The sequence below is a fragment of the Pituophis catenifer genome, unplaced genomic scaffold (assembly GCF_029215685.1).
Source record: "Pituophis catenifer annectens isolate HBS135680 unplaced genomic scaffold, rPitCat1.0.hap2 SCAF_38, whole genome shotgun sequence".
Classification (NCBI taxonomy): domain Eukaryota; kingdom Metazoa; phylum Chordata; class Lepidosauria; order Squamata; family Colubridae; genus Pituophis; species Pituophis catenifer.
In genome coordinates, this window is record NW_027256918.1 from 169,662 (window position 1) to 182,481 (window position 12,820).

General features: G+C 48.1%; 1 protein-coding gene across 2 annotated transcripts; it reads right to left on the reverse strand.

Annotated features, from left to right (window-relative positions):
- Positions 1 to 2,412: 2,412 nt before the first annotated feature.
- On the reverse strand, positions 2,413 to 11,980 carry LOC139326302 (coiled-coil domain-containing protein 157-like). Of its 2 annotated transcripts, XM_070956465.1 has the most exons (10): positions 11,623 to 11,980; positions 10,793 to 10,964; positions 8,666 to 9,338; positions 7,486 to 7,563; positions 6,262 to 6,452; positions 5,687 to 5,863; positions 4,276 to 4,504; positions 3,741 to 3,880; positions 2,792 to 2,871; positions 2,413 to 2,692 (listed from the first exon to the last, which is right to left on the reverse strand). In XM_070956465.1, exons 1-10 carry the CDS (start codon positions 11,901 to 11,903, stop codon positions 2,413 to 2,415), a joined length of 2,301 nt encoding a protein of 766 aa, XP_070812566.1. In that variant the 5' UTR covers positions 11,904 to 11,980. The 2 variants fall into 2 exon arrangements, with proteins under 2 accessions (XP_070812566.1, XP_070812567.1); XM_070956466.1 differs by lacking the exons at positions 2,413 to 2,692; positions 2,792 to 2,871; positions 3,741 to 3,880 and having other exon boundaries at positions 4,377 to 4,444; positions 5,667 to 5,863.
- Between the last annotated feature and the right edge of the window lie 840 nt (positions 11,981 to 12,820).

Genomic DNA, 12,820 nt, shown 5'->3' on the forward strand with positions numbered 1-12,820 from the left:
AGGAACTACTCCCAAGTAGTACGTGTAAATAATGTATTCATATCTTCCTTCCGCCTGTTTGTGCATCGTCTCCTACTACCACTACCCGGATTGGAATCCGCTCCCTTTTTTTGGGTGTGTGTCCTTCGGACGTTTTGTGCAGCTTGGATCTGAGCTGGGGTCAGCCTGCCCTTCTGGGAAGCCATCTGGGGTCTTCCATCTCGTGAAGAAACGAAGACAAGGGCCGACATGCGCGAGGCTTCCAACTAAGTCCGTTTTTTGGGATGGTTTGCAAAGGAAAAACGAGATTCAGCCGGTGGGATGGGGATGGATGTTTGAAATGCTTCTTTATTTATACTAACTTATTTGGGCGAGGGTCCTGGGACGACATCTCAGAGAGGGCTGGGATATTCCAGACTTCATTGGAAGGTGTGTATATATATATATATATATATATATATATATATATATATATATATATATATATATATATATATATATATATATATATATATATATATTTGTCTATGTAAGTTTTCACGGGTATATATGTGTGTATAGTTAATATTTCGGGTTTCTTCCCGTGTAATTGTGGATATATCCCTAAAAGGGTAGAAGCGACGTTTCGACAGAATCTCATCTGCCATCATCAGGCTATCCACAATTACACGGGAAGAAACCCGAAATATTAACTATACACATATATATATTTATATATATATATATGTGTGTGTGTGTGTGTACAGTTAATAACTCGGGTTTCTTCCCGTGTAATGACAAACATATCCCTAGAAGGGTAGCAGCGACGTTTCGACAAAATCACATTTGTTATCTTCTGGCTGAAGTTCTCGGTTTGGTTCTTATGGGCAAACTGTGTGATTGTAACTGACGTTTTTCTATGAAAAGAGGCAAAGGTGGATTCTGATTGGTCGATATATATATATGTTTTCGCGGGTGTTTGTATGTAGGTCTTTGGTTATTCGGGTTTTCTCCCGCGTAAAATTGGAGGTGTCTTGGCGACGTTTCGACGAAGTCTCATTCGTCATCTTCAGGCTGGTGTTCTCGGCTTCGTGCTTCTAGGAGATCACACATTGCTCCTAGAAGCACGAAGCCGAAAACACCAGCCTGAAGGTGACGAATGAGACTTCGTCGAAACGTAGCCAAGACACCTCCAATTTTACGCGGGAGAAAACCCGAATAACCAAAGACCTACACACACACACATATATATATGAGCCCCTTGTCCTAATTAAAACAATTCTAGCAAACTGAAACAGGTGCCACCGGTCCTTTTTCTCGTTGTATTTTTTTTTCCTCATCCAGACGTTTCCTCCTCTTTTACAGAATGACAGAGGTGGGAGGGACCTTGGAGGACTTCTAGTCCAACCCCTGCTCAAGAAGGTGACCCTAGGCCCCTAGCGGTGAAACTATGGCACGCGTGCTAGAGGTGGCATTGCAGAGCCCTCTCTTTGGGGGCGTGCGCCGTCGGCCCAGCCCAGCTCCAATAGTTTTCTCCAGGGAAAGAGAGAGAGAGGGAGGGAAAGAGAAAGAAAGAGAGAGAAAGAGAAAGAGGGAGTGGAAGGGAAAGAGAAAGAAAGAGGGAGGGAAAGAAAGAAATGGAAAGAGAAAGAGAAAGGGAAAGGGAGGGAGGGAGGGAAAGAGAAATGATACTACAGAAGTTTTTTTTATGGTTGCTAAACGTAAAAATGAAGGGCATAAAAGTGCATTTATTACGTTTTTCTTAGAACAATTAGCTGAACAACAATTAGCGTGGCTTATTTTGTGGGCGTGGTTTGATGGTCATGTGACAATTCTTTAGGATTTAACAGAGGTACTGGCTTTTAACTGCTTGCAGAGCTGTATTGGTCTATCCATTTATTTTTGCAGGCACCGGTCTACTCATTTGTTTTTGGAGGCACCAGTGTACCCATTTGTTTATGGAGGTACTGGTCTACTCATTTGTTTATGGAGGTACTGGTCTACTCATTTGTTTATGGAAGTACTGGTCTACTCATTTGTTTTTGGAGGCACCGGTCTACTCATTTGGTTTTGGAGGCACTGGTCTACCCATTTGTTTTTGGAGGCACCGGTCTACTCATTTGTTTTTGGAGGCACCGGTCTACTCATTTGTTTTTGGAGGCATTGGTCTACCCATTTGCTTTTGGAGGCACCGGTCTACTTATTTGTCTACTCAGTTTTTGTCCTTCTAGCCGATCAGCTGGGACTCAGGAGGCAGCAATAGATTGGGGGTGGGGCCAAATAAAAGGTATGAATAACAAGGGAGGGCGGGGAGGTAGAACCGGTTCGGTGATGTCATATCGTCACCACTACCGGCTCGGCCAAACCAGGAGGAACCCACCACTGGCTGCATTTCTCGAGACCTCCCGTCCCCCCCAGTGACGCTCCTGGAGTCCTTCTTAAGCGCGCTTCTCTTTATTTCTGGTGGTTGCGGGTACAGTAACCTGGCGGAGGCAGGCGGCCTCTCCCTTTGGCCTGGGCGTAAGGGTTGCTTACTGCCTCCTTGTAGAAAAGATTGAACGGAGCGGGGCCCAAGGGGGTCCTGGGCGGCTGGTTTCCGGAAGTCCATTGCGGGGCGGGATTGTAGGCCGCGGGTTTGTTCGGAGGTCTGTGTCGCGAGGCGCTTCCTGTGGCGCTGCTGCTGATCGTCGGAGGCCTGGCAGCCTGTCCCTGAAAGCCGGACGCTGCGGGGTACCTGCAAAAGGAGCCGTCGGAGAAGCCGGTGCTTCAGAAGAAGCCTGTTTCCCCCGTCCCCCGTTTCAAACCGATCTCCCTTTGGGGATAGCCCACTCACCCTACGGGAGGCGGCACCGCGCTGTCTTGAGGCCCGGGTTTTTCGGCCGACCGAATCCACAGCTGGGTTGGAAGTGCAAACTACGGAAAGAGGAATTCCCTGTTAGGCGTCCGTATCCTAAGAGACGGAAGGAAGGCACTTCTGTTGACGCTATCCGAGGAGTGCAGACGGATGTTACTGGGTCATGATGGAAAATGGTTGTCAGGGTGATATTCAGCCGGTTTGGACCGGTTCAAAACACATGTGCGGAAGGTCACGCCGGAGGTGGGCTTCAGCAGGTTCTGACGAGTTCTGGAGAACCGGTAGCGGGAATTTTGAGTAGTTCGGAGAACCGGTAGTAAAAATTCTGACTGGCCCCGTCCCCCATCTATTCTCTGCCTCCCGAGTCCCAGATGATGGGGAGGAAATGGGGATTTCCTCCCCATCATGGAAGGGTAAACTTCCCCTAACATGCCCACCAAGACAAGCCACGCCCACTAAGCCACGCCCACAGAACCGGTAGTAAAAAATTTTGAAACCCACCACTACCCCCGTTGCTGGCCAAGTGGCTGATAGCCTGGTGACTTTGGATTTATTTATTTATTATTTATTTATTTGTTGGTTCGATTTATATGCCGCCCTTTTCCGGAGACTCAGGGCGGCTTACAATGCGTTAAGCAATAGCCTTCATACTTTTGTATATACCTGCTTAGTAGGGCTTTCGGGACCCCCCTAAGAGGTGTTCTTTTTTATACAAAGTCAGCTTATTGCCCCCACAATCCGGGTCCTCATTTTCCCTACCTCGGAAGGATGGAAGGCTGAGTCAACCTTGAGCCTGGTGAGATTCGAACTCGCAGTAATTGCAGGCAGCTGGTATTGCTTAACAGCGCTTTAGTCTGCTGCGCCACCAAGGCGCCCTTCCCCTCTGCCCCGTCCAGGGTGCCCTGGGAAACACCCCCCCCCCATCTACCTTCTGCGTCTCCTGATGGGGCGGCTCTTTCATTTTGCCTATCGCGTTTCGGAGACGGGAATTCTCTTCCTCCAGAACGCTGATGCGGATGTTGTTGGCCTGCAGCTGTTTTCCCATGTCTTCCATGACATTCCCGGAGACTGCCAAGAAACAAACCAGGTTTGGGGATCCGTGCCAGAGGGGAAGGGACGGAGTTTTTGGAATGGCTGTGCTCGAAACGAGGATGGGCGGGAGACCCCCCCCACCCCGGGTGGCCCTTTGTTGTTAAAAATTGACCGTTTGCTGACTTCCGGTTGGACCGGAAGTCCCGTTTTTCACCGTCCCTGGGCTCCAGAGACTTTCTAGGAGCCTGGGGAGGGCCAAAATGGGCCTTCCCCACCCCACCGAGGCCCTCCGGAGACCCAGATTAACCTCGCGTGGGGAGAACTTTGGTTGAGGGGTGGGTGGTCCAGATTCACAGCATTTAATCATCAAGCCGCTTCATCACACACACACACACACACACACACACACACACACACACCCAAGGACTTACTTTCAAACTTGGTCTCGACGGGGATGTGAAGATCTGGGAAGAAGACCAAAAGTTTCTCCTTCTCCTTCATCTCGTGGATCAACTCCCCGAGCTCGGAGATGGTCCTCTGTAGTTCGGAGGCAGATTGCTCCAAGCTCTGCTTCTCCTGCCTCAGTTTCTCGGTGAGCTTCTGGGTGGAGAGAGCGGTGCAGGTGACCTTGCAAGCTTTCTGAATTCTACAGCAGAGCTCCTACGGGGAGACGGAAACTAAGCCTGGCCTCGGAACTAGCGAGCGATGGGAGGAAAGCGCAGCAAAGAGCGATAGCATTTAGACTTGTAGACCGCTTCATAATGCTTTCCAGCACTTTCTGAGCGGTTTTATACAGAGTCGGCACATATGGCCCCCAACAATCTGGGTCCTCGTTTTACCGACTTCGAAAGGATGGAAGGCTGAGTCAACCCTTGAGCCGGTCAGGATCGAACTGCTGGTAGTGAGCAGAGTTAGCCTGCAATACTGCCTTCTAGCCACTGTACAGGAAGGAAGGAAGGCTGAGTCAACCTTGAGCTGGTCAGGATTGAACTGCTGGCAGTGAGCAGAGTTAGCCGGCAATACTGCCTTCTAACCACTGTACAGGAAGGGAAGGGAAGGGAAGGGGAAGGAAGGAAGGAAGGAAGGAAGGAAGGAAGGAAGGAAGGAAGGAAGGAAAATAGCACTTAAGACTTATATGCGGCTTCCCAGTGCTTTCTAACCCTCTCTAAGCGGTTTACAGAGTCAGCCTCTTGCCCCCAACAATCTGGGTCCTCATTTTATGGAAGGACAGAAGGCTGAGTCAACCTTGAGCCAGTCAGGATCAAACTGCTGGCAGTTGGCAGAATTAGCCTGCCATACTGCATTCTAACCAGAAGGAAGGAAGGAAGGAAGGAAAGAAGGAAGGAAGGAAGGAAGAGCAAAGCAATAGCACTTAGACTTATATACCACTTCACGGTGCTTCACAGCCCTCTCTAAGCATTTTACAGAGTCAGCATCTAGCAAACCCCAACAATCTGGGTCCTCATTTGACCCACCTCGGAAGGATGGAAGGCTGAGTCAACCTTGAGCCAGTCAGGATCGAACTGCTGGCAGTGGGCAGAATTAGCCTGCAATACTGCCTTCTAATCACTGTGCCACCACAGCTCTTAATAGCAACAGCACTTAGACTTATAGACCGCTTCACAGCGCTTTCTAGCCCTCTCTTAAGAGGTTTACAGAGTCAGCCTCTTGCCCCACAACCATCTGGGTCCTCATTTTACCCACCTCGGAAGGAGGGAAGGCTGAGTCAACCTTAAGCCGGTCAGGATCGAACTCCTGGCAGTCGGCAGAATTAAGCCTGCAGTACAGGTATAACCCCCCAACTTACGACCACAGTTCCTACCCCACTGCCTTTCCCCAGACCTTCTGGGCCTCCAGCCGGCTTTGCATCTCCCACTTTTCTTCCTGGATCTCCTTCAGCCTCTCTCTCATCATCTGCCGGTCATCTTCACTGTCGGCCATGGTGGTCTTCAGCTGCTCGTATTCTTGGTCCAGGCTGTCCAGCTGCTCCATTAGATTCTGTTGCTTGACCTGGAGAGACTGCAGGGGAGAGATGGAAGGGTGATATTATGGGGCTGAAATGCCAATAAAATGATATATATATATATATATATATGATAGAAAAACACTTAATCTCTCCCCTGGCTCAAGCTGATAAAGGGAGGAGAACTTGTGGCTCAGAGGTTAATACAACTGCTTAATATGCAGGCAGCCCAAGTTCGAACCCGAGTAAGGGTACGGCTAGCTATAGCTTGAAATAGAGCTTCAGGAGCTTTTCACAGTAAGCTTCATGGACATATCTCCTACTTTTCTTGGCATGAAGACAGAAGTGGCTTCTTGTTCCTTCTTCCATTTCCCAGTCTAACTTAGAGTTTCCTGGGGGAAGGACATATCTCCTCCTTGGACAGCCTCTCTGCCCCACTCCTAGCCCCTCTCACCTCCTGGTGCTGGAGCATGCTCTCCCCTCTGGCTCTCTCTTTGTTGAGCTCCAGGCTGGTCCAGTTCAGCTGCTCCTCCACCCTCTCCAGCTGGCTGCCCAGGGCCTTCAGCTGCTCCTCCCGCTTGTCTACTTCGCCCTTGTCCACCATCTTGGACTCCATCTCCTCTTGCAGATCCTTTCGGGCCTGTTCTGTGAAAAGCACAACCGTTCGGGAGCCTGGGGTGGAAACAGCTGAGGGGCTCAGGAACTCGGTGGCTCCCGAGGCCTTTTCTTACATGTGTTTTAGGCTTAGAATAACAGAGTTGGAAGAGATCTTATAGGTCATCTAGGCCCAGGGTCTCCAACCTGGGCAACTTTTAAGACTTGTGGACTTCAACTCCCAGAATTCCTCAGCCAGCAGGGACTCTGGGAGTTGGAGTCCACAAGTTGCCATGGTTGGAGACCCCTAGTCTAGTAGAAGTTTCTTCCTGGGACTGTTTGCTCCCCGAGCTTTCTCCCACCAGGATCTGAGATTTTGGTTGCAGTTTGATTAGTGCACGATAAGATGTCCAGTTGTAAGTTGAGGACTACCTATAGTAACACAGCAATTACAGTACGAAGAGATTAAGATACACCTAAGGTAGTCCTAGTGCGTATAGTCAAGGCGATGGTTTTCCCAGTTGCAATGTCTGGCTGTGAAAGTTGGACCATAAGAAAGGCCGAGCGCCAAAGAATGGAGGCCTTTGAACTCTGGTGCTGGAGAAGACTCCTGCGAGTCCCTTGGACTGCAAGGTGATCCAACCGGTCAGTCCTAGAGGAGATCAACCCTGACTGCTCTTTGGAAGGCCAGATCCTGAAGATGAGACTCAAATATTTTGGCCACCTAATGAGAAGGAAGGACTCCCCGGAGAAGAGCCGAATGCTGGGAACGATGGAGGGCAAAAGAAGAAGAAGGGGACGATGGCAGAGAAGGAGGTGGCTGGATGGAGTCACTGAAGCAGTCGGCAGGAGCTTCAATGGACTCCAGAGGATGGTAGAGGACAGGAAGGCCTGGAGGAGCATTGTCCATGGGGTCGCGATGGGTCGGACACGACTTCGCAACTAACAACAACAAAGGTAGTCCTGGCTGAACGACTGCCCTGTTTAGCGGCCGTTCAAAATTACCACGGTGCTAAAAAAAAAAAAAAAGTAATTTTTCAACTAGAAACACCCGTCTTAAATTCAGTGTGCAGTTTGTTCTTACCCAGTTCCTGGATGGTGCTTTCCTGTACCTGCAGCTTTGCTTTCAAGGTGGAAAGACTCGCCTCCAGAGAAACAGCTCCTGAAACAAGCCACACGAAAGACTCTTTAGGGGAGAGCAGGTCGAAACCAGCTAAGAGGAGAAGCGGATTCGAAAAGAGAGGAACGATTCTGAATTGGGGCCCGAAGAACGGAGAAACGCCATTCCGTCATTTTAATTTATTTACTTATTAAATTCACAGGAGCGGAGCGGTGGCTTAGAGCTGGAACTCTCGCCTCCCAATCAGGAGGTTGTGAGTTCGATCCTAGGTAGAGGCAGATATTTCTCTCTCTCTGGGCACAATGAGAATATATCTGCTGAACAAAACTCCGTACTGGTGACAAGAAGGGCATCCGGCCAGTAAAACACTCTGCTAGCTCCAGCCCTCTCTAAACGGTTTACAGAGTCAGCCTCTTGCTCCCAACAATCCGGGCTCTCATTTTATTGACCTTGGAAATACAGAAGGCTGAATCAACCTTGAGCCGGTCAGAATCGAACTGCCGGCTGGCAGTCGGCAGAATTAGCCTGCAATACCGCCTATTAACCACTGCGCCACCACAGCTCTGAAGACTTACAGACCGCTTCACAGTGCTTTCACACGGCCCTCTCTAAGCGGTTTACAGAGTCAGCCTCTTGCCTCTCCAACCATCTGGGTCCTCATTTTACCGACCTCGGAAGGACGGAAGGCTGAGTCAACCTTGAGCCGGTCAGGATTCTTCTCTGGAAGAAGGGAGAGCTCGTTCTGTGAGAACCAGAACGGAAGAACTGCTGACCTTCCGAAGCCTTCCCAACCTGGGTGCCTAAGCTGCCATCGACGGCAAAAGCAGGGCTTAATCTTTTTGGAAGATACAGAACAACTAAAACTCGGACCACACGTTTTCTGAATAGTTTTAATCCCAGAGCTATAGTTGCGCTCAACAATGAACTAAAGGGCCGCCATCAGTGAGCTGTTGGACAGCATTACTTGGTCTGTTGTGTGGATGTTTGGGTGGTTTAGGGGTGGGAAATTGTGGGTGGGTGGGAGTGTGTTTGGGGATTGTTATGTGTGTTGGGCCTGGTCTTTGGATGTTAAGTGAATTTCGTTGTATGGGTATACTGTGTGTACACGTACAATGACAATAAAGTTATTATTATTTATATTTACGGTTTCCGAGGTCCTCCTTCGCCTTCTGCAGCTTGGCCATCAGTTGCTGGCTTTCCCTCTCCTTTTTTTGCAAGAGCTTCTCGGTCTCCTCCCTCTGTTGCCTCTTGGCTTCCTTCTCTTTCTGCAGACAGCCGTCCAGGTTCTCCAGCTGCTGCTTCAGCTCGTTCTTCTGCTTCTCAAACTCTTCCAGCTCCCCCTTCAAAGGGTTGATGAGCCCCATCAGCATCTGGATGTGTTTGTTGATGCGGGAAAGGTCCTTGCTCTGCTCGGTGGCCCAGTAGCCAACATCCATGACCGTGAGCAGCTTGCCTCCAAGTCTTTCCTCCACCATCTTCAGGAACTTGCCCAGGGAAGACGAGATGTTCAAGGAGCCGCAGAGGTCGATGATGGCCTTGCCCACTTCCTGCAGGCTGGCCTGAGTGCTTTCACAAGCATCACAGGGCACCAGAGCGCTCTCGATCGTCTGGGAGTGGACACTCCGGCCGGGCAGATTAACCGAAGGATCCGAGCGGGCACTGAGGGCATTGTCCAGCAACCTGCTGCCGGCGGAAGACGTTAACGGAGAGTGAAACATGGGCAAAGTCACATCCGACTCGGGAGACCCACTTTTCAAATGTTCGTTCTCAGCTTTTGTGGCCCGGAAGGAATATTTTAGATTAGGAGCATATTTTTTCTAGGCACAAAAAGGGGGAAAAACAAAAACAAAAAAACCTGGCATCTTAGTACGAATTATTATTTCACGTAATATAAATAATAAATTCCACCTTGCAGGTTGACACAGCTCACTTTGGACGAAATTGGTATAATCAAAGAAACGAGTGGTATAATGAAATTTGGGACATGGCAACGAATGATAAATTAACAGAAATTACATTTTAAAAAAAGGGATGAGCAAAGCGAACAATTATAATGAAATAGGGGGGGAATTTTATAAAATCGGTGTTGGCGGAAGGCAAAGGGAATAAACCTACTCAAGAATATATGTTGTTTTGGAGGGGATAAGGGCACAAAATTGGAATATATTGTATATCTTTTAGTTGTTATAGATGAAGAAATATAAAGGGAGCGGGGAAATGGTTTCCGGGATGGGTTGGAGATGCACTGTAATATTTGTTCTTTTTCCTCGTTCTTTCTTTTTTTTGTATTTAGATGTATATGTAATATGTTTGTATTATTTGTATTTAAAAAATAAATTTAGAAAATGCACAGACACACAAACCACTTTGGCCTGAAATCACTCAGAGTGAAATTTGGGGAGGGGGCAAGGGAAAGAAAAAAGGAAGAAAAGGAGCCCAGGGGCTGACATTTTGGACCAAACAGCTTTGGAATCTTTTGACCAGATAATTAGAAAAAGAAAAAAAAAATTTTTTTTTTGCTGCTCTGTCAAGCACTTGAAACTGACAACGGACAGTGAGGAGGTTGGGGAGGAACTTGGGCCAATCCTGGGGGCTGGGGAAAGCTCGGACGAGGGCTCTGCGTTGGAGGCAGAGAGGAAGCTAGACGGCAGCGAGGTAGAGGAACAGCTGGAGCCCGTTCCCAGTGTGCGCATGCGCAGAGCTGCCAGAAAAACAAGAACAATTAAGAAAGCAGGGTCGACTCAGGAGTAAGGCCAACCTTGGAGGAGATTGGCCCCTCCCATAGGACATAAAAAGAGGAGCGAACAGGACGTGGGCTTTTGCAGGAAGCAATTGGTCGAAGTCAAGATTGAAAAGTTCTGTTCGTGACTCTAAAAGAATCTGTGCCAAGTTTGGCCTTGCCCTGCGTTTGGAAATGGCTTCTCTGGCAGCGTTCCAAGGGAGATAAGGTGGGTGTTGATAAGCGTTCCTCTGAAAGACTGTTTACCAAAGCCTTGTTGGCTGTGAATGACAGTCATTCACAGTCATTTAAATTAAAGAGGTTGGGCGGGAATTAAGACTGCTTCATGCTTTCTAAGGAAGCCTAGGTGAGGACAGCAGTGAGCAGATTGATGGATCGTGTGGTTTGGAGGCCTTGCCCTCTTCGGCGGATGGTTTCTTCTCGGCTGCGTCCCCGAATGCGGCCTGTGAAAACTCAAGAGGAGAAACTCCAAGGGGAAAATATATATATATATATCTTTGGCTGGACTGGGACAGACGGACATTTGCCTACCTCGGCCACCAGCTGCTGGTAAAGGGCCCCCAGTTTCAGCATGCTGTTCCAGTACTTCCGTACAGTCAGCCCTATAGACATGGAGGGCCCTACCGCCCGGGAAGGGGGCACCGCTTCTTCGCTGATGAGGCTCTCGGTATATCCCGTGAAACTCTGGAGCAGCAGCAGAAGCCTTTGGGAGCCAAAAGGAAATCTTGCTTTCATTTCATGGCAACTCCATGCCCCACTGCTCCTTCCCATTGCAGGACAAACGATATTTTAAAGAAAAAACAATCACGGAAAATTAAATGGAATCGGCAATACAGGGGGAAGAACAGCTCAATTAATCACCCCTGTGCTGCATGTGGTTCTCGACGTACGACCAAATCATCATCATCCTTTTAATGACTCCATAATCCCTTGCAGGGTGGAGTCTTGGGCAACTGAATGGAGCTGAGTATTTTACTGGCCGGATGCCTTTCCTGCCGCCATTGCTGAGTTCTACAGAACTGGTAGTAAAACCGGAGGGAGGCTCCGCCCACCCATCCCGACGTCATCAAAACTGGCCCCATTGCGAACCGGTAGTAAAGGTAAGTAGAACCCACCGCTGGGGCGCGGATAGTTAGGTGGAAATTCCAAAAAATTTTCTACCTTTTCCTGTGGGCGTGGCTAGGTGGGGGAGGGGTCATGTGACTGAGTGGACATGGGCGTGAGTGACGTCAAGTTGGCCACGCTCACTCAGTCACATCCCCTCCACTTGCACCTAGCGACGCCCACACCGAACCGGTAGCGTAAATTTTTGAAACCCACCAGTGGGCCCAAGTCGCGGGAAACTTCAGGTGTAACTTTACCTGTCGATCACCAGTTCCAGAAGAACCACGTGAGAATGCTGGGTAAATTCCGGGTCATTCTCCACAAAGTCATATTGTCCCATCAAAGCCACCAAGTCCAAGTCACAAGACACTTTATCTGGGAATTTCCAGGAAGGGAAACGCACCGCTCCAGCGTGGGAGAACACGCTGATGACTGTCCCTTGGAGATCCGTGATATCCTTCCGCAAGCTCTCCATGCAGTTTTGGTTAACCAACAAACTCACCATGATGTCCCCCTCCCCAGATGTCCTTTGAACCATAAGAAAAGCGCCTTTGAGTCTTCAGACAGATGTTCCTGGAGGGAAGCAGTTCAGGTAAGACGCTGGCATGAAAATGGCTTACCTGAAAGCACAGGAAAAGCAAGTGAAAGGGGAAGCTAAGGGAAAGAATAAAGCAGAGGTCTTCACACTTGGCAGCTTTAAGACTTGTGGACTTCAACTCCCAGAATTCTCCAGCCAGCACCGCTGCTGGCTGGGGGATTCTGGGAGTTGAAGTCCACCCATCTTCAAGGTTGAGAAACACTGAATTAGGTGGAGAAATATGGAAACAAATGGGAAGATATAAATTGTGGAAAGGAAACTAGGTACCTGTTTATGTTAAATGTAAATAAAATATTTAGATTAAGAGTATATATATATATGTGATATACTAGAAATACATGTATAAAAGATAGATTAAGATGAGAAAGTGAAAATATATTAAATATAGATTACTGATGCGAAGATGTTTATTATTTATTATTTAAATTTTTATACCGCCCTTCTCCCAAAGGACTCAGGGTGGTGCACAGCCAACACTAAAAAAGCACATATACAAAAAATTTAAAACAATTTAAAAATATATTAAATAATTTGGCCCCCGTCTTATTAAAAAACTAAAATAACCATTAAAACCATTAATTGTGTATTTTGAAAAGAAGATGTAAATATCTGTTTTTGTTTATATTTATTTATTTATTATTTATTGGATTTGTATGCCGCCCTTCTCCCGAACGACTCGGGGTGGCTCACAACAATAAGAAACAGAAAATACAAAAGTTTAAAAAAAACAAATTAAGGCAGAACATCCAATAGATAAGGGTCCAAGGTGGGAATACAAATTCAAATTTAAGAATTTAAAAAGCTACAAAATCAGTTTAGAGTCCACCCAGGCCCCGCCCGTTTGTATGTTTCGTTTG

What these genes read in the sequence shown, in the direction of transcription:
- LOC139326302 (XM_070956465.1), bottom strand. Translation starts at nt 11,903, where the DNA reads ATGGTTCAAAGGACATCTGGGGAGGGGGACATCATGGTGAGTTTGTTG. An exon ending in GAAGGAGGACCTCGGAAACC is followed by an intron (nt 7,564 to 8,665) that starts GTAAATATAAAT and finishes GGCTTGTTTCAG; the next exon opens with GAGCTGTTTCTCTGGAGGCG. An exon ending in GCCGGCTGGAGGCCCAGAAG is followed by an intron (nt 4,505 to 5,686) that starts GTCTGGGGAAAG and finishes GTCTCCCCGTAG; the next exon opens with GAGCTCTGCTGTAGAATTCA.